Source organism: Mytilus galloprovincialis, chromosome 3, assembly GCF_965363235.1.
Source record: "Mytilus galloprovincialis chromosome 3, xbMytGall1.hap1.1, whole genome shotgun sequence".
In the NCBI taxonomy this organism is placed as follows: domain Eukaryota; kingdom Metazoa; phylum Mollusca; class Bivalvia; order Mytilida; family Mytilidae; genus Mytilus; species Mytilus galloprovincialis.
In genome coordinates, this window is record NC_134840.1 from 82,798,896 (window position 1) to 82,820,818 (window position 21,923).

The following is a 21,923-nucleotide window of genomic DNA, read 5'->3' on the forward strand; positions in this document are numbered from 1 at the left end:
TAAAACTTGAAGCTAGATAAACAAAATTCTGTGTGAACACAAGGTGACAGGTGATTATCGCTGCATTTCTTTTCGTCCATTAATTGTATCCATAACGTATTTGAATAGATTTGTAGCTTTGGTATTTGTGGCTTTAGAATATTACAAATAAACTCATTTAAAATTCACAGCACATCATTTAATTTGGACTAAAAAACCTGCTTTTAATAGGGCAGTAGCCATAGTTGAATAGTTGAATAAAAGTGACATGTTCTACTAATTTTGTCTTATCAAAGACTTTTTGTAACATACTGCACTACACACCTGACAAAGGTTTAAAAACTTTATCATTTGTAAGCACAAATTTTGTAAACATCAAATTTTATCAAAGCAAATTTATATAAGCGTTATTGATAAGGTGAAAATATACAAACCTTGCAGATTTTCTTTTTAAATAATATCTAGTGGTTCTTGCATAGGAACTGGAGACTTTCCAAATTTCTTTTGATAACATATCTCTCCTTTTCTGATAGTTGAGCAAATTTCCTAATTGAAACATTGATTTTTTTCAAATGTTACTATTAAATTAAATTCATAATTGACTTAAATTAGTAGGATTTACAAAATTTGTTTTTTCCCCCAATTCAATAAAATAAAGTTTATGTATTTTCATCATGGAATAAGACTTAGTCTAATCATTGATATTTCCATCAAGCTTATAACACTAAATAAATTAAAGACCATATTATTAAGCCGCATAAATAAATCTTTTTCAATTTATTCATCCTTGAAGTGTAGAAGTTTAGATTCAGCAGTATGAACGTTATAGAAAGAAAACGACATAATGGTACTTTATTGGCATGACACGAGGGTGATGAATACATATACCTGGGGAGGTTGCCAAGGTCTGGCAAGGTTTACGCTGATTATAAATTCAACCCCGTCAAATGACTAAATGTTCACTATAAATGTTTTTTTCACTCTTGAAATAACGCCAGTCAAGTATATATATTGATCTATTAATATACGACTATGGTAATTTCAAAAATTTATATCTATATGGTCGTCCCATTAACCTGTACATTCTGGAGTATCTCTCGTTCATTTAACAACATTGTATTTGAGATATGCCGACTTCAAAGAAAGGGAGTTTAATTCTACTTGTGATATGATTATTATAGAGAGAAAAATTCACTAGCTTGTTCTAAATCATTACGTACAATGGGATTTTGATTGTGAAAGAAAAATCATTAAATTTGTTTAAATTTTTTCTAATGGCGTAATTTATGTCATAGTGTATGCTTTAAAACACAATAGACTTTTATGATGGATAAATTTTCTATAGCATGAGCCAACAATACAAATACATCACCTGGGATTATAAATATTAAATAAACATGCTAAGCACATTCCAAAATAAGGTCAATAAACCGAACAGTGCATCTGCAGTTTATAGAGCTAAACTTGTTTCCCAACAGCTCGGAGCCAGAGAACATGAACTCCAGGTGGCGCTACAGAAACAGGAGAGGTATCAGCAATCGGTGCAGGACGTAACACTAAAAATGGAGAGGACGCAGAGTAAATTGGCAAGGACTTATCCCTCGTCTCTGGCTGATCTGGACAAACAGCTTAAAGACTATAAGGTAAGCTACTTACTTAAAATCAATGTTAGTTGGTATTTTTTTTTTTTTTTTTTTTTTGGGGGGGGGGGGGGGAGAGGTGATATAAAAAAGATGTTTTGGTTGGTTCAGGAAATTTTTTAAAAATAATATAAAATTGAAAAAAAAAAAAAATAATAATTCCTGCCTTTTGAATCTAGCAGATTAGTTGGTATTCTATTTTGTAGGAGATTAAATAGATTATGAAAAAACTTTGTACAAAAATTTTGTAATTTTTTTGAATTGTACATCTTTAAAATGAGTTCCTACAGTGACAAAAGGGAGTTCATTAAAAAGATCAAATGAAAGAGTTCAACTTCAACCCAGTGTTATGAAAAATAATTTAACAAAACAGATCTTGTTTAAAGTTGTTGTAAAAATTTACAAAAAGTCTTTTTATAGTCATTATAATAGTATTTAGAAAATTTTGAGTTTTAATATAGAAAAATTACATTATTATTCTGTATTATGAAAGATTCTATTGTTTCATGATTCATGTTTTTGTTACAATTAAAGAATGTAATAATTGTTTCCATTTTCAATAACTTAAACTTTAAAAACTTAAAATATATTCTTAAAAAGTCATGTCCGGACAAGCATATCAAAAACATATTTTCACTTTTAAATTTCCAATACACTAAAACTAGAAATGTGTATTTGGTTTATTGATATGAAGTGGTCCAAAACATACCCGTCAATGTTCAGGGTGGTATAATTTAAATTAAGATCACTTGTTCCATTGTTTTATGACGGACGCGAGATGATACGATACCCTAAATCTGATAATTGGTCGTCTGTCATTGTGTTTAAATATCGGTTTAAATGCTGGATATTTGTTTTTATTTTGACTCTTAAAAGTACTTTTGAATACTTCAAACAATTATGATATGAATTTAAGAATTTTTGTAAATATTTATTTTAGAATTTGAAGGATGTAACAAGCTTATTGTAAAATCAATGTTTCTGTCACATTGTAAAGATTGTTATATTTCTTTACATTTAAATTCAGGAAAGAAGCAAAATATTGAAATAAATGTTCTCTGTGCATTTCTATGTGAATGGGTTTTTGATGTAAATAAATGTTTGTGTCATTTTTCAAAGTTAAAAAGGGCAACATGTTTAAAATGGAAATTATTTTTCTCCATTGGATTTTTCTGCAGATAAAATTTTGAAGTTTTTTTTTCTTTTCAAGAATTACATTCCATAGTGGTTTTTTTTTCCAAAAGTGTAAAGAAGATGAACTTGCAGGGAAGATTAATTGGATTTTAAATTAAGTGAAAATTATATATTTGACCTTGAAAAAAAAATCTTAAGTGAAAGGTTAATTTCTTTGCACTGCCTAATAAATATCAGTACAGTTTCAAAAATGATTTTAACTTTTCCATGTAGAACAGATTTTTTTTTAGAATTTTAATACATGAATATTGATTAGTCTTATGCTCAGAACTTATTAAACCCATGTATACCGGGTAATCAATTTTACCATACCTATTCAACTTACTTTCATTGAATATGATAGAGATGTCGCTTACAATAATTAATTACCTGTACACTTTAATTAGCCTTCATGCATATGGTGGAATATATGTTATGGTGTAACAATTTAATAAAATGTGTGCAAGGGAAAAATATAAAAAAGAAGATGTGGTATGATTGCCAATGAGGCAACTCTCCACAAGAAACCAAATGACACAGAAATTAACAACTATTGGTCACCTTATGGCCTTCAACCATGAGCATAGTCAATACTGCATAGTCAGCTTTAAAAGACCCTGGGATGACAAATGTAAAATAATTCAAACAAGAAAACTAACAACCTTATTTATGTACAAAATGATGAACTAAAAAACAAATATGTTACACAGCAACATACGACAACCACTGAATTACAGGCTTCTGACTTGGAACAGGCACATACATACAGAATGTAACAGGGTTAAGCATCTTAGTGGGTGCTTAACCCTTCCTTTATCCTGGGCTGTTTTAGTTTACCTGCTTACCTGCCTTCATTGTAGCACATAGTTATTATTATTTCATGCATTTGTCTCCACTTTTGAAAATACAAGGCCAGTTCTAACTCAGCTTGACAGGAATAAGTCCTTTATATTGATTTCTTATTTTATTCGAATCAAATTGGGAAATATGGCTTCCAGGGACAAATATCAATTTTTATTGATCAGAGTTCAAATTCAAATCTCCTTAACATTGAAAATCTTTTAAAATATTTTGGAACAATGATTTTTTTTTTACCCTTATAAATATTCCTTATTTTGTACTGTCAGATGTAGCAAATATGAAGGCAATAATGCCACTTATAATCTATGGGAAATAAAGTGTATTCTTGGAACTTTTCTTAGCTCTTCTATCATGCTAAAATTTTAGACTTTAAGAATCTACCATTATTTTATTTAGATATTCGCTGACAGTCTTATTTTTTTTACAGGAGTCCTTGATAGATATAGAGTCTTTAAGAGAGGACATTGCCAGAGTAAGGGAGAGAGGGAGACAAATAGTGGAGATATCAGATCCAGAGGGCTATAATACCATGCAGGCCACCCTTACCATGCTCACAGACAGGGTAGATAATCTACAAACTTTAGCAGATACAAAAGGCAAACAACTCCAGGTAAGGATTTTTTTTTATCAAAATACTGTAAGTGGGTTAAAAGTAAATGTTGATTTGCAGTACATGAACCACATTTCTCCTGTTAGTTAAAAAAAAATACATGGAACTTTAATATAAAGATTATTAATTTAAAAGAGATTATATCCAATCAAATAACTATTTATTGAAAATTACTTTAAGAATGAGCAAAAGGAAAATGAAATGAACCTTCTTGGAATATATTTCTGTTATTCTGTTTGAATGAGATATAAAGACTCACACAACACACACTCAAAAGAAAATACTCATAGGGATATATTAATGCTATGCTTTTATCCTTAGTTGCTGCATGTTTATGGAAGGAAAATGCTTAAAAATGATAATTCATAGATTCCAATATTTCTGGAATGAAGAAAGATGATTGGTTGGTCAGTTTTGGGATTCATGAAATTGTACTTTGCCCATATCAAGTAAAATATCCATTTCGTTTAAAAAAAATTATATTCTTGCTTCTTTTTTTTATAGAATGCTGTAAAGGATAAAGAAAAGCATGACATCTCATTGACTGCTTATAAAAAGCACTTGAAAGACCTTGAAGACTGGGTAGAAGAAATGAAAATCAGACAAGCTGCCACACCCTTACCTACAGACAGTGTTCAGTCTCTTCGTCAATATCTCCATGACAACCAAACATTGCAGGAAGAATTGAACAATCGTCTGCAGGTAGTGTCCGATCTTGCGGTGCAGTGTGATGCTTTATGTGAGAGGGAAACACCCGCAAAGGCTGACAAATTACGATCTCAGTTGACAAACCTTCAAACACAGCTAGGAAATCTTAAACTATCTGCCATAGAAAAACAAGGCCCAATTAGGGCTGCAATCAAAGAAAGTGAAAAACGGCATAAAGAAATGGATGAATATGAAAAGAAAGTTAAGAAGTTACAAAACTGGGTAGTTGATACTAAACAATTAGCCATGGTACCTCCTAAAATAGAAACCCTCATTTTACCAGAAAATCGCCAGAGTCTTCAAAAGGTATGCTGATTAAGTCCCCAAAAAATTGTTTGTTGTCTTATAGGAAAATTCATTTTGATATTTTGTAATTTGTTTATTTACGTAATAGATTTGATATTTGTTTTTATATAAACTGTAGATTGTTAAAAGATAAGTAAAATTGCTTGCACTATTTATAACTTTTATTTTAACGAATGTGGTATTGACATCTTCAATGGCATTTAAAAAAAAAAATAAACAGTCTCATACAAGTGAAAATAATAATATAGTTGAACAGTTTTAAAATTTCATTTATAATTGCAAATAAAACAATTCGAAGATGCACTTTTGGATTTTATTTTCCTTAATACACTTTGTAATTCAAATACATTTTAATTTAATTAACATTAACATACATTAGTAATTATATTTACATTTTTTTGCAGCAACTTAAATCAGATTTATCAGAACATAGGCAACTGGTGAAGCAACTTTCTACTGATGCCCCATCATATCAAAGCAGGGGACCAGAACTGCCAATAGCACCACCTATAAGTGAAGAAGAACTGGTTCACAGGTGGCAAGAACTTAATGATGAGCTTAACCAGAAAAAGGAACAGTTAGAAGACCTATTGAGAGGCAGGGGACATATGGTAAGTTATTCTTTATGAAACAATGTAGAAATGAAGTCTGGAGTCGGTTTAAAAAAATACTTAAGACTAAGGTTGATCCTAAGTCATGAACAATTCAGTATACTTAAGATCGATCTAAGTCGTAAGTTTTTTTGTGAAATTGACTTCTGAATTGTAGAATATCTGTGATTCTTAAAGTACAAAATATTATAATATCATAGATACTGCAACTATCTTTGCAGGTAACTTGATGATCTTGAGTTATTACAAAAATGTTTAATTTAAAGCAACAATTTCCAAAAGGCTTATTCCAGTAGCAGATCTTTTTATTAAAAGTCTTTCCTACAGTCTCTTTATCCTAATTTCTGTATCCATTCAAGCATGAAAAATCATTTTTTATTAATTTTCAAATTTTGTCTGTAGGAGCCTAGAAGTAGTTATAGTTGGTTGTCACCATCTGATCCTCAAGGTCAACTGAATGACATCAGACATAACCTTGATGAACTCAATAACCTTTGGCAGCAGCTCAATACTCAGGTAGATGACAAACAGTTGAGATTGGACCAAGTATTAGATTATCAACAAAAGTACCAGGATGCATTGCAAAATATCTCACAATGGCTGGATCTGGCTGAGCAGAAGATACTTTCTCCTGACAGTGATAAAGACTCTCAACAGAAACTTAGAGAAAATGAGGTAAATATTGGTCTTGAATTAAACTGTAAGATACTTTAATGCTTTTTTTTTTTGCTGACATTATAAACCAAACAAATCTTGAGATAATAAACTTTGTATTCAAAACCTTGAATAAGATTTTGTCTATCAACTCAAATCACACAACATGGTTTGCAATCAAGTTTTAAGTACCATTGACATCATTGTTCTATTCTTATTTTTTTAAATTTTGAAGGCACTAAATACACTATATTCAAGATCTAGATATATCTTCCAAATTTTGAAATATGTTTTGTGTATATTTATTTTATTTGTGTGTAACTTAGTTTGTTATCATGAGTAAATGTGTTAAATGCTTTAATTTTTTTGTGTTTTGTTTTTCAGGCCTTACAAAGAGACATTAAATCCCTACAAAATGAAATATCTGCTATGGCCCGGAATTCTCAGGACCTATTAACCTCAACAAACAGAGAATCTCAGGAACTGGTCACTTGTAGCTTGTCTAACCTTAATGAGAGGGTCCAGATGTTAGAAAATCAGGCTCAACTCCAAGGGGAGAAACTCAGACAGGCTGATCGGAAATGGAAAGAATACAGAGTAATTTTTTTCTTCATTTTTCTAAGAATATTTTGATACAGATTGTATGAAATTATTATTTCTATTGATTAGACCCTTTGCATAATCCAGAAGGACTACATTTAAATTTTCAGTGAAGTTCATAGGATATCAGATGACTTTCTGTATGGTACTGTATTGGTACAAGTAATTTTAAAGTTTTTTTATTTAATTTTTTTCTTGGAATGCATTTAATATTAAGAAGAGGTGAATTGCAAAATAGAAAATAAATCATTACAAATTTAAAACTCATTCTTATTTTGTTTGATATTGTAATAAGGTCATTTTACTCAAACTTAATTTTTTTTTAAAGGATGAAGTTCAAAGTTTACAGAGGAAGTTGGCTGAAATCAGATCTGCCATGGCAACACAGAGTCCGTCTGCTTCACTAGACGAACTTGTTTCGCACATGCAGGTATGGTGTATTGTCTGAAAAAATCTGAAAAGATTCAGTGAAAATTTGAGAAATACTTTACAAACAATTTTATTATAATTTCTAAAGAAAATTTATGTTTTAGTAAAATTAACATGTAGAAAGGGAGATTATAGAGTATTAAATTTGTAACCACAATTTCTTGATGAATGTTTCAATGCATTTACTCATTATTCAAAATTGTATATACTGGCTTATAAACTAGCTTAAAAAAAGGTCTTTTTCAGGATGAGAATTATTTTTTTTATGGATATCTCATTTTCTTATATTTTTTTTTATGTACATGTAGCCCTCATGAAATTAAAGTCTTTTACAGTTAATTTTAGTTCTCGCTAGCATGACATTCTAACATGTGATTCATGGCATATGAACTTAGCATGCCTCTTATCAATAATAACAGAACTAAGAAATAGTGGAATTTGTACTTAAGTCCTTAAATTGTCTGCATTTTGTTTTTTTAATAATATATTGAAGTTGTTTGCAATAGATAATTAGTGATTGAACTCTTAGTATAATCCTTGTGATTTTATTTTACAATCTAACAATTTATGTATGATTTTGTATTAGGATGCAATTTTTCGTACACAGGTAATTTTAGAATCAATGTTGTCACCATTTTTTGAGCAATTCTTGCCATTTCACTTCTTAAGCTTGCAAGAGTTTTTTCCTCCAAAAGGTATGCAAGAAAGAAAAAAACATCAGATATACCTATAAGAAACTATTAATTTGGCATGATAAGACCATATAGGAAATCGCAATGAAAAAATGAATAAAGAGAAGCTACATAGATGTTTTTTTGTAAGATGACAAGGCTATGCTCAATTTTGAAAAAAATAAACACTAGACATCCAAATTTGCATGTTACCTCCCTGATAGCAAATTTGTTGTTTAACCTAGTGCATGAAATAAATATGAAGTAAAACGATAGAAAACTTACTGTATTTAGGGTCATACCATGTATTTTCAATTACCTTCATATTATGAAAGGAGCTATTCCAACAATTGAAAAAATTGTCTGCAAATTTCTGGTTTCAATTCATGTGAAAGAGACACATTTTTCATCTAAGCAAATTAGATTTTCACATCTAGCAAATCTTTAAACATCATGTAACAATCTGAAACAGTTTTCAGGTTTGAAAATTAACCAAAATATAGTGACTGTAGAGTTGTCTTTCATGTTAATCAAATACTTTTTGCCAACTGGTATCTTTTATTTCTCAGTTTGGCTTTTCACACATCTGCAGCTAGCATGGTTTCAGAATTCTCTTGTTTTGTTTGAATGCACAAAAGCATGATACCATTCCCTTGTTACAGAAACAATAGTGCAAGAGGATAAGGAATTTCCCAGAAAGACCATCTTCATATTGAAAAAAAATATATAGCAAAAATACTTTGTTGGTCCTTCTATTTACTTTCTCATCAGCTGTCCCCATTTGGTGTCCATGTCCATCATCACTGGTGATTTAAAATAAGGTTAATGAACAAATGTCAAATGGCCAAACTTTATCAATATTTTTATCGAGACAAACCCTAGCTAAAGCATAGATAGTGGCTGCATGTACGATTATCTCCCTTCCATTGTAAATGTTAGTCTTAATTGTTGAAATAGAATATTGTTGCTTTAGCACATTTTTATTTTGCAATAATGGAAGTTATTCAATTTCTGTTGTAATATGGTTGTAAAACTAAATATTTTGCTATCTGTATTAGTAGAAATTCTTGATTTGCAAACATAGGAAACCACAAAACTTCTTTCAGTCATAGTGTTGGGGGGGAAAAAATGGCAAAAAGGTCAATTATTACACACAAATTTTGATAGGATTTTGAAAGAGAATTTAATTAATTTTAGAGGTCAAATGTTCAAAATTGAAAGTAAACATTCATTTTGACATTGAAAAACAATCTTAGATTTTTAATTCAAGAAATTAAAATTTAACAAATTAAAAAAGTATTAACAATCTAATGTTAATTAATTTCTGTAAAGTAATTGCAATTATGAATTTCTTTTAGAAAATGGAGGCCCAGTTGAAGACTTGTGAAGGACAATTAAGAGATCTACGACAAAGAGGTGAAGAGTTATCTGTTGTTGCTCCAAAGATGATTAATCCCACAGAAATCAAAGCATTACAGACTAGTTATATGGAACTGCAACAAAAGGTTACATTTTATTCATTTGATGTCCCAGCCTCTTTTTGAAAATCCTGAATCCACTTGTATTTAATATCGTTAAGTTAACTTATTAAACATTTGTGATAAGAGGTACCATGCTTAAGGAATTAGCTGTTTCAAAATCTAATGCATTTTGGGTAATATTTTCAAAGTGTTGTAATTATGTTAATTATGTCCTACACAATGGGATTTCAACCAATGAAGTGACATCCTGATATGATTTTTGTTTTAGGATAATTAGACGATAAAATTTACCAATAATGATCAATAATGATTCTGAAACTGTGAATTTGGAAAATGACTTATATCTAAATTTTGTATTTATTTCAGGTGATGGACAAGAAAGCTGACATACTGCAGTCTGTGTCAGTGCAAGATCAGTATGAGAAACTGCTTCAGGATTATGCTGAGTTCCTGGAAACAGCCAATGAAAAGCTGAAAACTGAAACTGTTAACGTCAAGGACCTTCATCAAATCAAACAACAGCTGGCTGCACATAAAGTATGTAGAAATTATATAGATGAGGGTTGTAAAAGGGGGCCCTGAAGGGGGTGGATATTCTTTTATTTATTTGGCTTGAACTGAGTATTTTTTATATATTTGCACAAAACATGTAAACAGCACTTGTTCAGCACAATATATTTCAAGTAAAAACTAACAAAACACATTGCCCTGTAACAGTTTTTTACCATCATCCCATAATGATATGGAAAAACTTTTAAAAATATAGTTATTTCAGAAATTTAAGGGAGTTCGCTTCTCAGTTTCAAAGTAATTAACTTTTCTAAACACTAGTTTATATAGATAGGGGATGAATAAAGGAATCCAAAGAGCAAAAAAAATATATAGGTCACCATGCTTGTTTTCGAGATGTAAACCATTGAAATTTTGGCCGGAAAATATTCTCTCTTGACTTTTCATAGCTTTATAATTGACAAGTTGAAGTTCTCAAAAACCGTTAAAAAGTAATTAAAATTTTATAAGACTTTTATAGATTGCTTATCATTATAAATGTAAAAGATTTACCAAAAAAAAAATGGGGGTCACCAGAGAAATTTTTTCAAGGCATTCAAATGGATAAAACCAGAGGATTCCGAAAATCTGACAAAAAGTCTAAAACATGACAAGCCAGCTTCCTTAAGAAAAAAAACATTTCAAATTTTTACAGCATAATGTTTGTACACAACATTCCTTAAAATGGCAATAATCAATCTCACAGTTTTCATCAAAATTTCCTCAGTTGTAAATAACTGATAATTGTAAATATATTCCTTTACAGGATTTCTTCAGTGATTTGGAAGTCAATAGAGCCATGTTAGATACCCTTTCTCAACAGTGTGATAAAAATACCCAGCAATCCCATCTCTCCATGCACACGCGTCTCAACAACCTGACTTACATTATCCTAGACAAAGCCAGTTTACATGGACAAAGGCTTGAAAGACTCGTACGACAATGGACAGAATTGTCTGAAAAACATGACCAATTACATTCCTTCCTTGAAGACATTGAAAGGCAAATGCCAAGACCGGTTGCCAGTAACGATTCCATAATGGCAATTCAGGAGAAGATAAGCACATACCAGAGACTACAGAGAGAATTAACTGATGAGAAACCTATGGTCTTCCAAGTTGTTGATAAGGGGAAACAACTTTTGCATAGTGTCAATTGTCCTGGGTTAGAGGCAGAGGTCACAGAGCTAGCAGAAAAATGGGTTAACCTGAATACAGCATTATCGTTAGAATTAAAGAGGTAAGTTAATAAGTCTAATCTACTGTATGGTCAATTAGATCATTGTGTTATAGTTCCCTTATTTCAAGAAAATATATTATCACCAGAAAAATAAAGATTAACATTTTTTAGGGCTACAACAAATTTTTTGTGTTCTATGCACTTCGACTTTATGATTTATTTTGCTTTCTAAACGTTTTGATTTGAATGCCACCATGGTCACTGATGAGTCGTACATATAAAAAGTCTCACCTGATGTATTAAAATATACCCTTGCATCTGATGAATTTCAACACATATTTTGAGACTTTACATTTTGTAGAAATCCCAGTACGGGAATATTGTATCTAATTGCATTTGTTACTTCTATTCTTCTTTATTGTTTTATTTATAAGTGTAAATATTCACTTTCTTATTAGAAGTAGTAAATATTTTATTTTTTTTTTCAGAACTGAGAAGTTGGGAGAGCAACTTCAAGCCTTTGAGGCTGAAGCAGCTGTATTGAGAACATGGCTACTGACAGCTAAGATGAAACTTACTGATATCAAACATTTATCTGACCAAGATCAACAGAGTATTGCCACCATTAGGAGTAAAAATGATAAACTCTTGGTAAGTTAATAAAGCTTTGAAATTAAAGAGAAAAAGTTAATGAAAAACCTTTATTTTCATGGTTATGAGTGACCTTCTGTTTTAACCAAACCAAAGACTGCTTTGATTCAGAATTTGGCAAAGGTTAAAAATCTAATCAGTTAAAAAAAGTTACTGCTGCAGCTTGTAGCTTTGAATGTTTGAATGTTCAGTTTTAATTGAATGAAATATAAATTTTGCTGACTTCTTTTTCCCTTGTGCAATATATTTGAAATAATGGATGTGACAAGGTAATCTTTAATTACAGAAGTACATTTAGAAAGAATTACTTTGATTTGTTTCCCATGTACATATATAATCAGTATTTACACAAATCATTAAATGCAATTCAAATTAATAAAGAAAATCTGTATCACATTTTGCAGGAGTTCAGAAAAGAAGTAGAAAACCAAGAAGGACTGAAAAGTAAGATTATGTTTGTTGGTAAACAGCTATCAGAAAACCAGACATATGATACTGCTGGCTTAGAGAGAAATATGGCATGGTTAGAGGAACAATGGGGCTTACTGGAACATGATATAAACAAGGCAGAGGAATACCTACATCAAGCTCAGATGGACCTAATGCCCTCACGTCAAGCTCTGACTGAACTGGCCACATGGCTGAATGAAATGGAGGAAGGTGTCAAACAGGAGATATCAAAACCTGTCAGAAACATGGCCGACATTGAAATCTCCCTGAAAAAGTTCAAGGTATATTTCTGATTCTATTCACTTACAAGACAGACTTTTCCTCACAAGTTATGAAAAGTAAATTAGATTAAAAAAAAATTTAACTGTTGTTCATTGCTTAGAATTGTTACTATATTAATGGTAATGTGGTCGGAAAAATCAAACATGAGCTCTGATATTTTTTTGCACTACAAGATTTACCAAGAAAAGGGACAGAATTGAAATCAATTGAGTATAAATTAATTAGAAACATTTGTTGGTTAGGTGGAAAGACCAATTTGAAAAATTCATGCAAATTCAGATATCTCTAATCTTTGACAGATTTTGAATATTCAAATATATAGAATTACAAGAAGTATCTTCAGGTAGTCTTGACCCGATTATAATGTTGAATTGCAGGACTTCAAGATTGAGCTCCAAAATAAGCAGCTGACTATAGATTTTGTAAACCAGTCATCTTTACAAATTGGTACCCAGGATTCAGAATCTACATCTCACATGTCATCTGACAAAACAGAATTTGCTGAACGTCTCGGCAGTTTGAACAAAAGATGGCAGGCCCTCAGCCATGATGTAAATGAACAATTGAGAACTTTTGAAATGTTACAAAAGAAATGGGAAGAGTATGAATCCAGTCTGTCACGGTTACAAGACTGGTTCCAGGAACAGGAGGACAAAGTTAAACACTATCGTCTGATTGGTCATGAAATCAGTGTCAAACAAACTCTGAAAGAATCAAAGGTAAAATAATCTTTTATGGATAATTTTAAAATAACTATTTTGATTAAATTTTTGAAATTTTCATGAAATTATCTAGTATACTTGTAGGTATAGATAAGATGCTGTATGCACAGGATTACATTTTGCAAACAGATTTTTTTTATTTTTTTATTTAAAGTTATCTTTCTTACTCTAGGCAGGAACTGGCAGATAATTTTCAAATGAAAATGTATTTATTATAATGACAATGCTTTTTAAGTAAGATAAGGAACTATAGACTAGAAATATTTGTGAATCTTAATAGCTAATAAATTGTCAGTGATTGTATTCTCTGTTTGATTTTTGATAACTATAGTTGGAAAAATGAATACATATTTCATTTTAATTAAACATTAGATGCTGCAGCAGACTTTGAAAGCCAAAGAAGAAGAGATTGATCATGCTCGTAGTCTTGGAGAACGATTGGTTGAATTAAGTCATGATTCTCCTGGTTGTCAACGTAGCATTCAGTCTAGTCTAGATCACTTGAACAAAAGATGGCAGCACCTGTTTGATCAGGTACAGGATCTCCAGAGCATTTTAAATGAACTTCTGAGTCAGTGGGAAGCTTATCATAAAGAATTACAGGGAGTTAATCAAGTGTTGTCCGAAACAGAATATTGTCTGAGTAGATATTCCAGTGTTGGAGCTGATCTCATCACACTGAGGATGCAAGTGGAAAAATTAAAGGTTAGTAGATATTAAATTATCACACTGCTCATATGTTAGGCCAGTGTTTGAAATACTTAGTAAATGTATTAATAATATACCTATGAAGATGATCAAAATTACAAAATGAAATAATAGTTGATAATAGGTTGCCATCTTTTTTCAAGAATGATTTACAGTTAAAAATAAGTCTAGTTAAGACCCCTTTATGGTTGATTTTAAAAACTTTATTGCTAAAATTTCTAAAATAAATAATGTAAAGCTGAATTGCTTGCCAGCAACAAAGTAGGATCAGTCAGATGGTATGAACTCAAACACCCAAGTTTAAATGGTCAAAATGAAAGAAGCGTTAAAAATGAAAACTGTCTTTCTGTATTACAGGGTCTCCAGAGTGATGTGAATAAGAATACACAGAAATATGACAGATGTTTGGCTTTAGGTTCTCAGTTGATGCAGGTCTGTGAGACACCAGCCAAACAAGACATACAGAAAGCTCTCGCAGAATTACAGAGCAGGTTTGTTTTTTGTTATAATTCTCAGTGTACAGCAATTTACAATGTGACATTTGTTTAACACCATAAAATATTAGAGTAAAAACCAATGAGATGATGATGACTTTAATTGTCAAGTGTTAAATCACCCATTTCTGCTGCCTTTAGCAAATAAAAGTATATATGTTGTATAAAACAAATACAAGTAATTCAACTGAGCCCAGTGATGTTAAAAAAAAGTGGCATCAGCAAGTCATCATGAAAAATTAGAAGCATGAATTTAACTTTTAAAAAAGCAGGAACAAACTAATGTGTTAGGAAAGTTAGAATTCCTGTTTCACATAAAACCATAGTCATGGTAATAAAAATGAAATAAGGTGTTATTGTTGCATGTATTACTTATGGTTTTAATGACCTTTACTGGCCCTCGCACAGTCAGGTGACTTCTGGCTTTTGAACTGAGATTGGGATGTAACAGTGTATGCTTTATAAAGTTAAATTCCATATTCAATGCTTCTAAGCATAAATGAGAAAGAAGGACATATCTTAGCTATCTTAGCTCACAGGTGAAACAGACATACCTCTTCAATATACTAATATTTGATGATGACCTCTGAAAAACATTTTTTATAGGTGGCAAAGTATGACAGGTGATCTCCGTGATAGATTAGCCATGTTTGAAGCATGCTTGACTCAGTGGCAACAGTATGAGCAGGAGTATAACAAAGCCAGGAGATGGCTCGATGCCAAAGAGAGGCTCTGTAATGAACTGGTAGCCATTAGAGAAGATAGCAGCAGGAGGGATGAATGTCTACAAGAGAGCAAGGTTTGTAAAAATGATGTGTCATCATATTGCAAAAGAACTTCTGGAAACAGTAATCAACTATATGTTTTATTAACCTGTTATTTAAAGATGTAGTTATCATAAGTAACAGCATAAATATTCATGTGCTTACCAGGTTTTTTTCCTGCAAATTGAAATTTTATGATTGAAATTTATAAAAATATTACTTTTCAAACTCCGCATTTTTTTTTCTCAAGTGGATATTAAAATATGTGATTGTGATGAAACACAATAAATTGTATGTCATAAATAAGTTCTTTTACACAACAGAACATGCTAATTGAAAAAAAAAAGTTGTATCATGTATGCAAATTGAAATTTCATTGATTATTGGGTAGATATTATGAGACAGCATGTCCTTAAAACTAGGGAAAAGGAACATAAGCTGTTTATCATAAAGTTTTGTTTTATTTTTAGACTCTTCAACGAGATCTGGACAACTTCCAAACACAATTATCTAGTCTTTACCATCTAAGTGATTCCGTTACTAAAAACATGGACAATTCATCAATTGTAAATCTTACCTCACGTCTTTCATCATTAGAACAAAGAGTCATGGCATTAAGACAAATTTTATCAAAACAAGTAGAAGCATTACAAGGTGATTTATCACAGCGCCAAAGATTCAAAGCATTATTCGATTCAGTGACAGCCTTCGTTAATCGTGCAGCTAGAACACTTGGTGAAACCGAACCAGTTAAGACATCAGATACATTAGTGTTACAAAATCGACATGCGAAACTTAAACTTTTAACCTCAGAATTTGCCGATAATATGACCGAACTAGATAATTTAAATGACCTTGGATATAGACTTGCCCTTGATGAGACTAGTGCTATTAATTTACGAGAATTGAACCATAAATGGCATGAGTTATATAGTGAGGCCAAAGAGAGGAGTAAGGACGTGCAAGGTCATTTACTAGCACAACAAGATTTCACAGGAAAATGTGACACTTGGATGACCTTCTTAGCTGAGACTGAGCAAGATCTGTCCACTGAAATTGGCAGCAATTTACCAGAACTAGTCAGTCAGCTCAGAAAATGTGAGGTAAGTTAGACCAGTTCATATTTTGTCATTCTTGATTATAACCAAGATTCGCAATATGCAATAGCTACATTACATTCAAGAGGGTATGAATGCCCTTTACCATCAGGCGACCATCAATCGTTTTTGGCGATGGTAAGTGTCAAATTTGTTGAAATTTTAGCTTCATTCGTCAAAAAAAATTTATCAATTTATCAGAGGTCTCAATTATTATCATTACTGGGTTTTTTTTGGAAAAAGATAATGTCATTGGGCCAATTTTTTTTACTATTATTCCTCATGGAGTTACTCAAAAGGAAACATTACACAAACTTTAAAAGCATGATTGTTTCATATTAAAAACATCCAGTACAGGAATGAATAATGTATATTGTTTGTTACTTTATTTCGTAGATGTGGTAAATGTAAGGTTGTAACTTCTTCGACTCTAGTAAAGGTTGACCTTAGACAAATTTGTCTGTTCTGTTGACCATTTTGTTTTTTTTTTATTCTTCATGCATTTACATTTTTGGATTTTTAAAGTCTTGGTCTGGATCATATTTAAAGGTTATTTCTGAAACATATTTTCCTGAAAGTTAAAAGTGCTTAACATTTTAAACATAATATATTAAACCAGTTTAAACAATGTTTTATTCATGCTTATTTTTTTAAAGTGATACTGGTACTTCAAACTTTGTTAAGTGGGTAGAATTATTCCTTGGTGTTATCAATTACTAATTGTCCTCATGTTTTGTTTCACAGAAATTTGAATCAGATATGTACAGTAAACAACAAATCCTCCATGCTATTATTAGTGATGGTCAGAAAATGATGAGAGATGGTGAAGTAGAAAACAAAAAAGAATTCCAAAATAAACTCCAGCTATTGGCTGAGCAGTGGCAAAGTGTGGTCCGAAGAGCCAATCAGAAAAAGGCTATGATAGAAGCCTCCATAAAACAATGGAGGGATTTCAATGATCTTACAGAGAAGCTTCGTGATTGGTTGGCCAATAAGGAGTATGCAATGACAGCATTTGATGTGGATTCTGTTTCTCTCCAAAAAGTCAAGAATATACTAGAAAAAGCGCAGGTGTGTAAACAAAATAGGTCATTCCAATGGATGTGTTTACTTGATTCTGTGTACAGATACTTTTTTTTATCAAATTGGTGTTGAAGTTATTTTCAGTTAAGTTTCTCATAAACAATTTTTCCAATTCATTTCCTGTTTTTTTTTGTAACTATTCCATACTTTCAAAATGAAAGGCATTCAACAAAAAAACTTCAATTTAATTCTTTATTCTGCAACGAAATTATATTTATCTTTATATGAGATAAAAGCTGAAAATGAAGTTATATTTAAGGACCCCAAAACTGCTCTATGTATATCCCCTTTAAAATATTTTCTTGTTATTTTCCATTTAAACAGAACATGCAGAATGAATTCAAACTGCAAGAAGAATCACTGAAGCAGATTAAGGAACATTCCAAGCCATTGTTACAGAATGGCAATGATAAAGCCAGGGAACAGATCAGAGTCAGTACGGCACAGTTACAACAACACTGGCACCAACTTAACTTTAAATTAGATGAACAGTGTGAACATCTAGAGGGTGTGTTAAAACAATGGCAAGAGTGTGAAGGTGAGATTGAGGATATTCTGTCCTGGTTAAAGGACACACGACTGACATTGACGGCAGATTTACCTACTGCATACGATCAACTGCAGGCTGAACTCAGTAAATGCAAGGTGATTACGAAGACTTTTAATCAATATTATTTACCTTAAGGATTATAAATGTTCAAATTCTTCTATATCTTATGACTATAATCATTTAAGGAAATATTTTTAAAAAGATTGAATAAAGAAAACAAACTTTACATGAATAAATGTAGTTATGAATAAGTTGATATTTTAATGAGGTCAAAATGACAATACATTTTTTGTAATACTATTTTATTACAATAATATGCAAGGAAAAATATTGGAAAATATGAAAATACCCTTTATACCAAATAGATTCACAGTCAAAAGGTCTATTTAAGGTCTTCTGGCAGATTGAACTGTAAAAGGTTTGAGCTTTTGGTGAAGAATTTACTGTTACTTTGAAAGGAAAAACTATAATAATGAGCTTTTTTTCTTAGTGTTGTTAATTTAAAACGAATTTTTTCATATTTACTAAAGAATTTCAATATGGTTTTATATTTTATAACATTTTAGGACATTGAAGCTGAATTTGCAAACAGTGAACCTAAAAAACAATCTCTTTTGGAAAAAGAGCGAAAACTAGGGGAGATAATTCAACCAGAAGATTTGAATGTTTTGCACCAGAGGATTAGGTTACTTAACAAACAGTGGGATGAACTACGCAATCAAGCACTGTTACGACAACAGAAAATAACTGACAATATGTGCAGATGGGGAAGCTTTAGCGATCGTGTCAGAGAAATGCATGACTGGATGGAAAAAATGGAAATCAAGGTTGTTTCTAGTCAAGAATATCATATTGAGGACTTGTTACGCAAACTGCAGCAGGTAAACGTTTAGATATTGACAAAATAATACATCTCAATTACATATTAGATATTATTCATACAATCTTTTATATTTCAATCATGTGACGTCTGCTGAATTTTGTTTCATTTGGTTGAGTCTCTTTTCATTATCTTTTACATTTTCATTGTACTGATGTTATCAAGTGCTTTACTTTGTCATTCTTTATAATGAAAATCTCTTCATTATTTTTCATCCAATCTTTTACAATAAGAATTTATATCTTAGGTTAAAATACATTTTAATTCATTAATCTTTTATTTGCTGTATAGAAAGAGGTAAGGTTTGAGTGAGTTATGTCACAAATGCATGTTTTTGTCAATTCTAAAATGATGTCAGATTGTCACAAGCTTTTGTCCCTTTTTTCACATCGTCATATTAACTTCACTTTGTGTTAAATGTCCATCAACTGTCAGTCACCCATCCCTTCTCAGTTGTGCTATTCACAAAATATACCTATAGTCAAAGGTCTCAGTTTCGAAATAAACAAATAGTAAAAAGTTTAGTCACAATTTACAATTAGTCAGAAGCTGCTGTCACAAAATTACAAGTAGAAATCATAGTCACAGAAAATTATTAGTAATTTTTAAATTTTAATATAAGAAATATTACCATGAGTAAAATATTTTAGTCACATATTTTGAAAGCTGTCAAAAGTTTCAGTTTCAATACAACTATATAAAATTTGTTGTCACAAAATTTGTAAGGAGCAAATTGTAATCTTTTATTTTAAAAGCAGCAAAATCGGCATCACAAAATCTGATTATTCTGATCATTTCTGGTGCAAGGAAATGGTGTTTTACCAATATTGATTGGAATAGAAACAGAAATATTTTGAAAGAACTATTTGACAATATTCTTGAGAACAGTACTGGTGTATATATGTAGGACTCAAATCAATGGCGGGTTCCAAATCTATGGCAGATTCCTAATCTATGGTAAATGTGACGTTACAAACGGCAAACAACTCAAATCTATGGTCGAATTTTGTTTTCTCAAAATCTATGGCAGATCTGTGGAAGAGAGTAACATATAACGTCACAATTGAATAACTCCATATTACATCTTCGCTGCCGCTAACGATGGCGGAACCCATAGATTTGAACACCATTCAAGATGAAGATATTTTCCTGACAAAAATTTGCCGGTGGTTTAAAGGAAGATGTGACCTACTATTCCGAAGAGGGACAAATGTGCTGCACCGGTCAAAACCTGTGATAAGGGCACCGCTATTTTCAGTATCGCATATTTTTAAAAAGGATTTTTGGTAGTAGTCGTCTACGGTCTACAGCTGGCAAAGTTTAAAAATTGAAAGATAAAATTACCGGATACAAATTTGACTTAAATCCACATCAAATAAAAAAGATGAATTAACGATATCTCTGAAATAAATATTATTTGAAAATTCAAACTGTTGATTTTTATTTGTTACTTTTTTTTTATATATTTTTAAATAAAAAGCGGTCTTCTTGTTTATTAAAGGACTTATTAGTTGGTTTAATGAATGAGTTAAACAGATACCATGCACAGATTAAAAAATGTTTATTTTTTACAGAACTCATCATTTCATCTTGAAGTCTGTATTAAGGTTAATTAATATATAATTTATGACTTTTTTTGGTTGACCATTATGGAATATTTATTTCACAAATGCTTATAGACATGTTCCCGTTGTAGTATATTTCCTCTTTCTTAAGACAAGGCATTGATCGAAAATATACTGCATTAATTTTTTTCCATTTGCAAAAAAATGCCATAGATTTTGAAACAATAAAAATCCGAGGAAACTACAAAACTTGCCATAGATTAGGATTGTAAAAAATCTGCCGTAGATTTGGGATGGTATGACGTCACATTTACCATAGATTAGGAATCTGCCATAGATTTGGGACCCACCATAGATTTGAGTCCTACATATATGTTTTAAAAACTGTTGGTTTACTTGTAAATGCACCATTCTTTTCATACAACTGGATTTACTAATGATTGTTTATGATAAATGTAATTGTAAAGTATCTCATCAATAAATTAAAAATCCATTTGAATGAATTATGGATCTGCACTCATTCATAGCATACCTTTAATTACCTGTATCATTTAATCATTGAACTACCTCAAAAGGTCAAAAGGTACCGTATTTACAAATACTATATAGTATATATTTTGTTATACCAGAGAGTTAAAGATGCACATTCAGTCAACACTGACAAAATGGTGAGATTATGGTTTAGGTGGTGTTAAATGAATAACAAATATTGTAATTAAATATTAGAAACTACTTTTTGATAGTCTAGGTTTATTCGATCAACATTGATATAATTTCTTTTTACTTTAAAAACTAACCCGAACCCTATAATTTATATTAAAGATTGTTACTATTTCTGTGTAACAGATTATAATAACATTTTGTAGAATTCAAATAAATATGGTATCATTAATGTAGATAAGATATAATAGGGTATTGGTGATTATATTTTCTAGCCATACACGTATATATAAACCAAAAATGGGAAGTGTGTGACATTTTCCATATTCATGATATTAATCAACTGCTGAATCCCACTACTTGTTATATACTCACAGAATTAAATTATACTTTTGTAAATAAATCATGGAACTGAGCACAGCCGTAGCCAGGGGGATTCAAGGAGTTTGTCAACCCCCCCCCCCTTTGAAAACAAATAAGCACTGTCAAAGTTGACATTTTGTTTGAATTGTAACTGTTAAGAACCCCCTTTTGGAAATTCCTGGCTACGGGCTTGCTGAGTGAAT

General features: G+C 31.0%; 1 protein-coding gene across 1 annotated transcript in view; it reads left to right on the forward strand.

The window, feature by feature from the left end:
- Positions 1 to 21,923, forward strand: part of LOC143069143 (muscle-specific protein 300 kDa-like) — a 226,470-nt gene that overhangs the window by 185,191 nt on the left and 19,356 nt on the right. Inside the window, exons 109-129 of the mRNA XM_076243628.1 lie at positions 1,458 to 1,622; positions 4,081 to 4,263; positions 4,768 to 5,277; positions 5,682 to 5,888; positions 6,291 to 6,563; positions 6,927 to 7,139; positions 7,471 to 7,572; positions 8,158 to 8,178; positions 9,601 to 9,747; positions 10,090 to 10,260; positions 11,039 to 11,511; positions 11,940 to 12,102; positions 12,507 to 12,833; positions 13,212 to 13,553; positions 13,929 to 14,261; positions 14,622 to 14,755; positions 15,365 to 15,557; positions 15,993 to 16,625; positions 17,364 to 17,690; positions 18,027 to 18,347; positions 18,819 to 19,133. Of these exons, the coding sequence (XP_076099743.1) occupies positions 1,458 to 1,622; positions 4,081 to 4,263; positions 4,768 to 5,277; positions 5,682 to 5,888; positions 6,291 to 6,563; positions 6,927 to 7,139; positions 7,471 to 7,572; positions 8,158 to 8,178; positions 9,601 to 9,747; positions 10,090 to 10,260; positions 11,039 to 11,511; positions 11,940 to 12,102; positions 12,507 to 12,833; positions 13,212 to 13,553; positions 13,929 to 14,261; positions 14,622 to 14,755; positions 15,365 to 15,557; positions 15,993 to 16,625; positions 17,364 to 17,690; positions 18,027 to 18,347; positions 18,819 to 19,133 (5,553 nt within the window). The remainder of the gene's footprint in view (positions 1 to 1,457; positions 1,623 to 4,080; positions 4,264 to 4,767; positions 5,278 to 5,681; positions 5,889 to 6,290; positions 6,564 to 6,926; positions 7,140 to 7,470; positions 7,573 to 8,157; positions 8,179 to 9,600; positions 9,748 to 10,089; positions 10,261 to 11,038; positions 11,512 to 11,939; positions 12,103 to 12,506; positions 12,834 to 13,211; positions 13,554 to 13,928; positions 14,262 to 14,621; positions 14,756 to 15,364; positions 15,558 to 15,992; positions 16,626 to 17,363; positions 17,691 to 18,026; positions 18,348 to 18,818; positions 19,134 to 21,923) is intronic.